This window comes from Erythrolamprus reginae, chromosome 3, assembly GCF_031021105.1.
Source record: "Erythrolamprus reginae isolate rEryReg1 chromosome 3, rEryReg1.hap1, whole genome shotgun sequence".
Taxonomy (NCBI): Eukaryota; Metazoa; Chordata; class Lepidosauria; order Squamata; family Dipsadidae; genus Erythrolamprus; species Erythrolamprus reginae.
The window spans coordinates 102,781,294-102,793,371 of NC_091952.1; the positions used below are offsets into that span (position 1 = coordinate 102,781,294).

A 12,078-nucleotide genomic window follows, 5' to 3' on the forward strand; every position below is an offset into this window, starting at 1 on the left:
ATAAATCAGCAGTTTACCTCTTTGCTTTCAAAGCTTTCCACAGCATAATTATTTTTAATTACTATGTATCTCTCTTTCCATTTCTTCAGGTCTTCAGCAAAATGTGACACCTCTCCTTCATAAAGGATTATGCTGGGTGATCCAGGTGGCTATAGAAAAATGAAACAGAATGAGCTTCTTACAAGCACTATGTTCCTTTTCTTTTGTAAAATGGAGAAAAGTATCTAACACTTTGGAAAGATTGGTGTAGCACTTCAAAGCACTGATATAAACATATGAGATTTTTCATGCTACTACAAGAAGATTACAGTATACTGTTTTTAATAGGAAAGTGAACACAAGAACAAGGGGACACAATCTGAGGTTACTTGGGGGAAAGATCAAAAGCAACATGGGAAAATATTATTTTACTGAAAGAGTAGTAGATCCTTGGAACAAACTTCCAGCAGACGTGGTTGGTAAATCCACAGTAACTGAATTTAAACATTCCTGGGATAAACATATATCCATTGTAAGATAAAATACAGGAAATAGTATAAGGGCAGACTAGATGGATCATGAGGTCTTTTTCTGCCGTCAGTCTTCTATGTTTCTAGTACAGTGATACCTCGTCTTACAAACGCCTCGTCATACAAACTTTTCGAGATACAAACCCGGGGTTTAAGATTTTTTTTGCCTCTTCTTACAAACTATTTTCACCTTACAAACCCACCGCCACCACTGTGATGCACCGCCTCCGGACTTCCATTGCCAGCAAAGCACCCATTTCTGCGCTGCTGGGATTCCCCTGAGCTCCCCTCCATGGGAAACGCCACCTCTGGACTTCTGTGTTTTTGCGATGTTGCAGGGGAATACCAGCATGGGAATCCCAGCAGCGCAAAAACAGGCGCTTCGCTGGCAACGGAAGTCCGGAGGTGGGGTTTCCCAGCGAGGGGAGCCTCAGTGAAATTGCAGCATTGCAAAAACACAGAAGTCCGGAAGTGGGGTTTCTCATGGAGGGGAGCCTCAGTGGAATCCCAGCAGTGTAAAAACGGGTGCTTCGGCTGGCAAAAGGGGTGAATTTTGGGCTTGCACGCCTTAATTGCTTTTCCATTGATTCCTATGGGAAATATTGTTTCGTCTTACAAACTTTTCACCTTAAGAACCTCGTCCCAGAACCAATTAAGTTTGTAAGACAAGGTATCACTGTATACTGTGCCTGAGGCCTGTATCCTCAGAATCAGCTTTCAAATGAACCCTGAATATTCTGCTTTCAAATATTCACTTGAGAGGAAAAGGACTTAGAAACAAAACCAATTTATACAACATATTTATTTACCAGTAGTTGGTTAGTTAATTCATTAAATTTATTAGCTGTTAAACTCCAATGAACTTTTGGATTGTGTGATAAAAATCCTCCAAGTAATTCCACAGGAGTCCAAATGAACAACAACAGACTTTATTAGCCGTTCAACTCCAATGAATTCTTGGATTGATTCACAATGAAGCCTATTTTTCACTGTTTTCTTTTTCTCTACTCTACCCATGTGGATATTTTTGCTCAGGAATCTAGGTATTTTCATCCATTATGGTTCAATAACGTTCTTGGGAAGCATGACATATGTTTCTATTTGTGTGTGGAGTAGAACAAATATGATATTTTAGGCTCTGTGAAATAGCTGCAACTCAAAGAAGATAACTCATACGACATATGCAATACTGGTTGATTAAACAAACCAAAACTAGATAAATTGGTGCCTTGACTAAGACATAAATTATCATTTATACGTTGAAATCATTTTTGCACAATACACAAAGGTGAAACTAAATGAAATCACATTCTGGCTAATCTTGATGTGAACTAGACCACAAATGAAGGCATGATCAGCCAGTAACCCCATAGGTAACTAGACCGTTCAAACAGTTTGCCAGATTGTGATATAACAACTACCACAGGGTGTGAATTGTGGAGGATAGGAAGGAACTAGCGCATCTGAATAATTGGTACATGCACAGGGGTGGGTTCCCCTCGGTTTGCCTGAACTGGTAGCAACCTGCTGGAGACATCACAATGACGTCACCAACCCGGTTCTGCCCGTACTGTTCTGTGAGCGCCGCCATCTTTTTTTTCAATTTTTTTTTTCCCCCTGAGCATTCACAGAAGTTGAGTTTCCAGCACTATGCATGTGGTCGCAATCTTGTTTTTGGATTTTTCAATTATTATTATTATTATTATTTGGTACTGCACGTGTGCCCATGCAGCGTGGGAGCAAGCGAACCAACAGCAAGGTAAGTAGGAACCCACCCCTGCAACAAAGATATGGCCAATGGTAATGGTATATGAGGATGATCTTGGGAGACTGAGCAGAGATGAAGCCAAAGAAATGGTCAGATAAAAGACAGCTTAGCCTGCAGCAGGAAAGTAGCTGGGACAAATAGTTCAGAAGGGACTCTCCTGAATTTCATGGGTTGTAAAGAGGGACAGGGAAAGAAATGTATTTTGAAACTTATACTATGTTTATATAATATACATTTATATATAGTCTAGCTGTGTTTCCTGCCTAATCCACCTTGCAAGACTGACACAAACCACCTAAAACAGTGATGGCAAATATTTTTTTGCTCGGGTGCGTGGGTGTGTTTTATCGTGCACGCACAAGTGCCCATACCCATAATTCAATGACTGGGGAGAAAACAGCTTCCCCCACTCCCCAGAACCCTTCTGGAGGCTGGAAACAGCCTGATTCCCAATCTTTGGTGGGCTTTCACCCTCCTCAGGCTCCAAAGGTTTCCCTGGAGTCAAGGGAAGATAAAAACGCCTTCCCCGATCCCCCTGGAGGCTCTCTGGAAGCCAAAAACGCCCTCCCAGAGCCTCTGTGCAAGCCAAAAATGAGCTGGCCGGCACACACCTGCACGTTGGAGCTGAGCTAAGACAACGGCTCCCGTGCCAGCAGATATGGCTCCGCATGCCATCTGTGGCATCTGTGCCATAGGCTCACCATCACTGACCTAAAAGATAGGGTAGAAACATCAAAAGACGACGACGATGATGATGATGATACAGTGTTCCCTCACTTTTCGCAGGGGATGCGTTCCGAGACAGCCCGCAAAAGTCCAATTTCCGCGAAGTAGAGATGCGGAAGTAAATACACTATTTTTGGCTATGAACAGTATCACAAGCCTTCCCTTAACACTTTAAACCCCTAAATTGCAATTTCCCATTCCCTTAGCAACCATTTAGATTATTACTCACCATGTTTCTTTATTAAAGTTTATTTTAAAAAAATATTTATTAAAGGCGGACGAATGTTTGGCGATGACATATGATGTCATCGGGCAGCAAAAACGGTGGTATAGGGGGAAAATCCGTGAAGTATTTTTTAATTAATATTTTTGAAAAACCATGGTATAGACTTTTTGCGAAGTTTGAACCCGCGAAAATCGAGGGAACACTGTAATAATAATAATAATAATAATAATAATAATAATAATAATAATTGTTACCTTTATCTTTAAGAATTGAGACTGCAGATCTCTGTTTTGTTCCAGCTCATTCTGGATTTGCTTGCAAAAGGATACAGCATATTGTCGCTTATAATGTGGGCTGAAGTTTCTGATTACTGCTTCAGTCTTACCTGAAAAGACAAGTTAAATATATCACACTAGGCTCCATTTTTCTTAGGCTTCACAGGGGCATGAGGCCCATCCCCAAACTATTTTAGAAAACATTTTCTGCAAAAGGACTATAGAACTACATACAGTGGTACCTCAGTATTTATCATTAATTGGTTCTGGGAGATGCAATGAATACCAAAAATGATAGGTATCAAACAGATTTTTCCCTTAAGGAATAAGGTAATAAGTCAAAAGGCAGCCGGCACCAAAAAGTTTTAGCTTTTGTGTTGAATATCAAACGATGAGTACTGGGAGAACATTATTTTTTTTCTCAAAATGTGTTCAGTATCAAATTAAATGAGTTTCAAAGCAGCTGAGTATCAAAGTACCACTTTACATGTATCTATACTGAGAAGCAATATAAGATTCTATTATGAATCCTGGAAAATCCTGGTTACAGAAGCCCATGGGGAACTTTGACCAATCATGATTTCTCTCAGTCAAGACTTGCTCACATTACTGATTTATTTCAAGCATGCATATAGTTGCCCCATTCAAACAATGCAACTCTGAATAGCATGCAGTAAATTGATAAGCAAAAATACCCCGGAACAAAATTACAAATTACAAATAAGTATACAGTGGTACCTCTACTTAAGAATGCCTCTACTTAAGAATTTTTCTAGATAAGAACTGTGTGTTCAAGTTTTTTTTGCCTCTACTTAAGAACCATTTTCTACATAAGAACCTGAGCTGGGAAAAATCTCCCAGGAAATTTGAGAGCAGCACGAAGGCCCGGCCAGTTTCCTGCCATTCCCCCTTTAATCTCAGCCATCTGGGCTGCCAGAGGACCCTTTTAGTGGCGCTTAAGGAGGCTTTGGCAGTCCAGAGCGAACGAAGCATTTTCCTTTCTCTGGGTGCTTGGACAGGGAATAAACCTCTGCCACCGCCCAGAGAAAAGAAACGCTCCCTTCGCTCTGGGCAGCCGAGGAGACACCACAGTGAAGGAAAAGCGCCGGCTATAAAGCGAGCGAGCAAGAGGAGAGGGGAGGCCTTCAGCATGGGAAGAAAGAGGCAGCAGGTAGCAGCAGCAGCAGCAGCAGCCAGTGTATGGGAGGCAGTATATGGAAGGCAGCCTCATGCCGGGTGTATTGGAGGCACATGCTCCTCCTCGCCATCCCAAAGTCCCTCTTTTTTTTTTAAGCCTTAAAGTTTTGAATTTTTTTGATTCCCCTAACCTCACCTTCTTCCTTCGGCAGCGACTGTCCTCCTCCTCTTCTTCCTCCTCCTCCTCCTCCCACCCAAATTCCAAGCTTTTATTTCTTTTCTAATGGGTTTGCACACATTATTTTCTTTTACATTGATTCCTATGGGAAAAATTGCTTCTACTTAAGAACGTTTCTACTTAAGAACCTGGTCACGGAACGAATTAAGTTCTCAAGTAGAGGTACCACTGTACTGTATTTCCCCGAAAATAAGACCCTGTCTTATATTTTTTTGAAACCTGAAATAAGCGCTTGGCCTTAGTGCCATGCACTCAAAAGCCCAATTGAGCTTATTATCAGGGGATGTCTTATTTTGGGGAAAACAGGGTAACAAGTAATTAGCAATCAGAGATTCAAATTTAACTTTATTCAACTTGACCCAAAAGAAACAGCCAACTTTTCATTGTTTTTCTAAAGGTTTTGCAGCGAATGTATAATCTGAAATTACAGTAGTAGAAAATCAGATTTGGGATAGGAATATATATGTGTAACTCTATATACTGTATCTCTCTATAAAAAAATTAATCTTCTTTTTGGGACATGAAGTTTGTGCAATGAATGGAGACATCATATGATAGACCTTCCCTATTGCAGTTGAAATATTTCCTCTTACTGCAATCTCCCGGATTTGATTTCCTACTACAGTACTATAATTCTCAGATTTTTAAACAATAAACACCAAAGAAAACATTAAAAGAACTCTCCATGTCTTGAAAATAGGTGCATTTCTATGAATGGACTGACTGCACTTGATCTGCACAAATACAGCAGGACATAATAGCCAATTAAAGGTTTGTTACACCAGAATGATATCTCATTGCAAAAATGTCTGAGAAGCAAACTTCTATAGAAACAATTGATAGAAGCAATCTTTTTAATTCCATTTATAATTCAAAAGATTGGAGAAATGAACTCTCCCCACCCCTCACCCCCAACCCCCAGTGCCCCCTTACTAGCACATTTCCAAATTTGGTCTTGAATCTCTGGCATGCATATTGCAGTTGTTTAAGGTGAACTACAGCCAAGTTTTTCAATTAATGTGTTTGACTTCTCTGCTTGTCCCCAGCTGGGGAGGAAAAAGAAAGCCAAGAACTAAAGGAGGCAAAGATCTCCTTGGAAATCTTTGGAGAGGCATGAGAAGGATCCCAACAGGGTCCAAATTGTCTTCTCCAGATGCAACTGAATTACCCATGCCATGGTTTTGTAAGCTTTCAAATAAGAATCTTCCCAAGTGGTAGAACAATTGTTGTTCTTACAAAGCACACGCCTATGGAATTCTTTTCCTCGCATTGCTCTATTTCTCAAGAAGCATCCCAAACATATGTTATGGTATCTCTGAGCGCTGCAAAATACCAAGAGGGTAAAGGCCTACAATGCAGACAGAATTTTATTGCTTGTGGTCAAGGATCAGCTTGCCTCCCCACTTCTACACATAAGAGCAGTTGTGCCGGTTTTGGCTGAAACCCAATGAGCTGAGCATTCAATATCAATTAGTGGCCAGCAAAAGGTAGTCGGAAAGTTTCCAAACTTAGCGAACAGTATTGTAAAGGATTATTGCACTGGGACCGTGATAGTCCTTGACTTACAACAGTAACCATTCCAAGTTACAATGGCAGTGAAAAAACAAACGTTTTTCACATTTTTGACTGTTGCAGCATCCCCACAGTCATTTGATCAAAATTCAGACACTTGACAACTGACTCATATTTATGATGGTTGCAGTATCCTAGAGTTATGTGATCGCCTTTTGCAACCTTCTGGCAAGCAAATTTCAATGGGGAAGCCATATTCTCTTAACAACCGTGTTACTACTAAACAACAACTGCAGCGATTTCTTGCCACAGTTAATGACAGTGGCACAAAAGGTCATAAAGTGGGGCAAAATTAACTGAAGTGTTTCGCTTAACAACAGAAATTTGGGGCTCAATTGTGGTCGTAAATCAAGGACTATCTGAAGTCTAGACATCACGATTCGAGTGCAGTAACCCTTGATCATTTTCTGAACGAGGGAAAAGTGATTAAGTTCAACTATAACTGATGCAAATCTTCTTTGAGACCTCATCAGGATGGAAAAGCTTATATATCAGTGATGACGAATGTATGCCATGTGTGCCACAGGTGACACATGGAGGCATATCTGAGGGCACACAAGGCATTGCCCTATGTCAGCTCCAGTGTGCTGGCCAGCTGATTTTTGGCCTTCTTTTTGGCCATTTTCGCTCTCCCCAGGGTTCTGTAAAGCCTCCTGAAGCCTGGGGATGGTGAAAAATGGCCCCAACGGGCCAACTGGAAGTTCATTTCCAAACTTCCGGTTGCCCCATTGGTCCATTTTTCACCATCCCCAGGCTTCAGGAGGCTTTACAGAACCCTGGGGCTGGTGAAAAACAGCCCAGTGGGCCTACTGGGAAGTCCAGAGGCTTCAGTGAGGCCAGTGCGCGTGCGAGGGAGGCAGTGCAGAGGGTTTATAAGAGGCGGGGTGGCGCAGCAAGTAGAGTGCTGTACTGCAGGCCACTGAAGCAGACTGTAGATCTGTAGGTCAGCGGTTCAAATCTCATCACTGGCTCGAGGTTGACTCAGCCTTCCATTATTTTTATTATTATTATTTATTAGATTTGTATGCCGCCCCTGTCCGTAGATTCGGGGCTGCTCACAACAACAATAAAACAATTCAAGACAAATCTAATAATTTAAAAACATTTTTAAAACCCCCATTATTAAAGCAGACATACACATAAACATACCATACATGAATTGTATAGGCCCGGGGGAGATGTCTCAATTCCCCCATGCCTGACGGCAGAGGTGGGTTTTAAGGAGTTTACGAAAGGCAAAGAGGGTGGAGGCAGTTCTAATCTCAAGGGGGAGCTGGTTCCATTCTTCGGAGGTGGGTAAAATGAGGATCCAGATTGTAGGGGCAATATGCTGGCTCTGTTAAAAAGTGCTATTGCTAACTTGTTGTAAGCCGCCCTGAGTCTAAGGAGAAGGGCGGCATAAAAATCGAATAAAATAAAATAAAATAAAATAAAAAAATAATGCATGGGGGGCAGTTTGGGGGTTGTGCACATGCACGGGAGAAGGCATTGTATTATGGGTGTGGGTGCATGTGCACAAGCTATCACACGCACACACAGCTTTTTGTCACCCAAGCCAAGAAAGGTTCGCCATCACTGCTATATATAGTCATATGCATACACAAACTGTCTATAAAATATCTTGCTGTATAGTTACTGTGAGGCCCTTCTAGGGTTTACATTTGAGCATTTCCATTCCTTGAAAATATCCTAAAGCTAATTCAATTGTTTCCTGATATTCCACACACCCCTTAATTTTAAAACAATGCATATACACTGAGATACATACATCCTGTACTTTTCTGGCACTGAATGAAATCAGTATGCTGCTCTTGCCCTGTTCATTCAAACTTATTTTCTTGCCTCTTAACAATGGTTATTTGAATGTAAAGCAACACTGTAGCTGCATTTATGTATATAGCCATTAGAATTTATTTAGTGAATTGTGGTTAAACAAGTGACAGCTTAGTAAGTTCATCATTTAAAACAAGAAGTTGCAGTTTCTTGCTAAGTTCAGAACTTCGTCCTGCACTGAAATTCTAAACTGATTTCCCATTCCCCACTGACTCACTATGAAATGCATGAAATACACATCTGGGCCCTGATTTCTATTAAATGCAAACTCACCACCCTTTCCTTTTTGTCATGCATACTAGACTGGAAATTCTCCATGTTTAGCAATATCTCACAAGGGTAAAAAAAATATTGCTTCTCTGAGAGGATGAAAAAAACATATTTTGCAGCCATGGGTTCAGTGAAAACAGTACTGTAAATTTAGATTTCCTCCCATTTGTTTTCAAGACGTTAAGCAGAAAACCCCAAAATTATAGTCTTCAGAAACACCCATACACTATTCAACAATATAAGAGGGTAAAGGAGTGCTTTGAATTAAAACAGTAGTACTCAAACCTAGAAGTTTTCTGCAGTTTTGAATATTAGAGCTTTACTAATTTTTTAGGGACTAGGAACCTTTAGGCAAACCAAATAATAATAATAATGACAGACCTACATTACCTGATATGCATTACAAAGGAATTCTGCTTGAGCCTTTACTGCAGTGGTCCCCAAACTACGGCCCGCGGGCCGGATGCGGCCCGCCGAGGCGATTTATCCGGCCCGCAGGGAGCACGCGAGATTTTATCAATAGATATAATAAGCTCCCGAATCTCCTGTCCATTCACCGCGTGCTGCTGCTGAGCAAGGAGGCGGTGCAGAGGCAAGGGGTGGGGAGGAAAGCGGGCCTGCAATTGGCCCCTTGCAGGCCCGCTTTTCTCCCCACCCCTTGCCTCTGCACCGTCTCCTCCTCACCTCATCCTCCGCGGTGAATGGACGGGAGATTCAGGAACCCCCCTGAATTTGCCCGAACGGAGGCGGCGGCGGCTTCAAGGGACCAACAGCTGGTTCTTCTCGGCGCTGCGTTGCTGCAGCCTCAGAGCTCCGCCGGGCACTGTTACCTCAGCTGTGCTGAGAGAGAAAGAGAGAGCGGAGGGCGGCTTGCCGGTCCACGCCCCCCTGGATGAGCGGCCCCGCATGGCCCCAGCACCGGACTTCGCCGTCGCCTCTGCCCCTGTCCGGCTCTCCAGCAAAGAGTCCACCCCTTTGCCCACCACGGCGCCCAGCGCCTGGCCCCAGGCCACTGCCACCTCCTCCTCCTGGTAGTGCGCCCAACCTCTTCGTGCAGGAACGGGTGGTGGAGTGGAAGTGGTTGGACTTATCTACACGCGCACCTGCTGATTTGGAAGAGGGGAAAGAAAAAAAATCTGCGCCTCCAAAGAGAGTAGGGCGGGGGAGAAAGAAAAAAAAGAGCTCCAACTTGGCGGAAGGCAGGAGGGGAGAACCGAGCGTGCTGCAGCAAGTTTGCTTGGCGAATAGGCGGCTACTCCTTTCTGGGGCTTTTTTTTCTCCCGCTCCACCACCCCTTTCCGAATGTTGTTTGCCGCTTAGGAGTGACCCTCTCTCAGGCTTGTTGTGGGTGTGGCACGGATGAGGGGAAAAGCCGTAAGCGCGAATTAGCAAAACCAGTTCAACCTCTTCTTTGCCTCCTTACGGACTACTGAAGAAAAAAGAAGCTTCGTTGGGATTTTGGCTCTCCACAGAGACTTTTCAAATGTGCTTTTCCGGGCAGCCGGGCTTTTCCCCTCATCTGCGCCGCATCCAAAACAAGCCCGAGAGAGTGTCACTCCTAAGCGGCAAACGACATTCAGACGGGGGTGGTGGAGGGGGAGAAAAAAAAAGGCCCAGAAAGCCAAGCAAACTTGCCGCAGCACGCTCGGTTCTCCTGTCCTGCCTTCCGCCAAGTTGGAGCTCTTTTTTTCTTTTTTTCCCCCCCCTCCCCTCTTTGGAGGCGCAGATTTTTTCCCCCCTCTTCCCAATCAGCAGGCGCGCATGTAGATAAGTCCAACCACTTCCACCCCACCACCCGTTCCTGCAGGAAGAGGTCGGGCGCGCTACCAGGAGGCGGAGGAGGAGGCGGAGGCAGCATGGGGCTGGGCGCTGGGCACCGTAGAGGGCGAAGGGGTGGACGTGACTGCTGCCTCTTAGCTGGAGAGCAGCCCCGCATGGCCCCAGCACCGGACTTTGCCGTCGCCTCTGCCCCGGTCCGGCTCTCCAGCAAAGAATCCAAAGGGGTGGAGGCGACGGTGAAGTCCGGTACTCTCCGCTCTCTCTCTCTCTCTCTCTCTCTCTCTCTCTCTCTCAGTGCAGCTTAGAAGTAACAATGCCCAAGGACAGCAGCGGAATTTGGAGGCTGCAGCAATGCAGCACCAAGAAGGACTGTATGTTGGTCCTTTGAAACCGCCGCCGCCTCTGTTCGGGTGAATTCAGGGGGTTAGCTGGAGAGCTGGACGGGGGTGGAGGCGGGGGTGGAGGCGACGGCGAAGTCCAGTGCTGGGGCCATGCAGCGCTGCTCATCCAGGGGGCCGTGGACTGGCAAGCCGCCCTTCGCTCTTTCTCTCTCTGTTGCCAGCGTGGTGTATGAGAGAGAGAGAAAAAAAGGAGGGGAGAGAGAAAGAAAGAAAGATAGAAAGTGAGAGAGAAAGAGAAAGAGGGAGAGATAGAAATAGTGAGAAAGAAAGAGGGAGAGATAGAAATAGAGTGAGAGAGAAAGAAAGAGGGAGAGGGAGGGTGAAAGAGGGAGAGAGAAAGGAAGAGGGAGAGATACAAAGAGGGGGAGAGAGAGGGAGAGGGGGAGAGATAGAAATAGAGTGAGAAAGAAAGAGGGAGAGATAGAGAGGGAGAGAGAAAGAGGGAGAGATAGAAATAGAGTGAGAGAGAAAGAAAGAGGGAGAGGGAGGGAGAGAGGGAAAGGGAGAGATAGAAATAGAGTGAGAGAGAAAGCAAGAGAAAGAGGGTGAAAGAGGGAGAGAGAAAGGAAGATACAAAGAGGGAGAGAGAAAGAGTGAGTGAAAGAGACAGAAAGAAAGAGAAGAGAGAGAGAAAGAGGGAGAGATAGAGAGGAAGAGAGAAAGGGGGATAGATGGAAAGAGAGAGAGAGAGAGAAAAAGAGAAAAATGAGAAAATTATGGAGAGAAAACGAGGGAGAGGAAAATGAAACAAATGAGAGAAAAGAGAGGGAAGAGAGAAGTAGAGAGGAAGGAGGGAGGGAGGGAAGGAAGGAAGGAGAAATGGAGGGAGTTTCTTGATTGAAGCTTAAATTTACTTGTTAATAAAAATGTATAAATTACTTTATTACTTAATTACTTCTTATTTTAAATATTGTATTTGTTCCCATTTTGTTTTTTACTTTAAATAAGATATGTGCAGTGTGCATAGGGATTTGTTCATAGGGGTTTTTTTATAGTCCGGCCCTCCAACAGTCTGAGGGACAGTAAACTGGCCCCCTGTGTAAAAAGTTTGGGGACCCCTGCTTTACTGTAACCTACTCCAGAAGTGACTAGTTGAGTTGAAAAAGAGCTTCAGCAACAAACAATGCTAAAATCTATCACACGAAAGCTAGAAATAGGGTTTATAAATCTTATTATATAAATTATGTCTTATGGTACCAACTGGAGGAAATTTGTGACAGCCTGTTTTCTCAGGTTTATTATTTATTTATTTATTTATTTAGTCCAATACACCAGTGATTTTCAACCTTTTTTGAGCCGCGGCACATTTTTTACATTTACGAAACCCTGGGGCACATTGAGGGG

General features: G+C 43.7%; 1 protein-coding gene across 1 annotated transcript in view; it reads right to left on the reverse strand.

The window, feature by feature from the left end:
• NIBAN1 (niban apoptosis regulator 1) overlaps nucleotides 1–12,078 on the reverse strand; it is a 67,280-nt gene that overhangs the window by 40,557 nt on the left and 14,645 nt on the right. The window contains exons 2-3 of the mRNA XM_070746315.1: nucleotides 3,484–3,614; nucleotides 18–149 (exon numbers count right to left, since the gene is read on the reverse strand). Coding sequence (XP_070602416.1) covers nucleotides 18–149; nucleotides 3,484–3,614 — 263 coding nt within the window. The remainder of the gene's footprint in view (nucleotides 1–17; nucleotides 150–3,483; nucleotides 3,615–12,078) is intronic.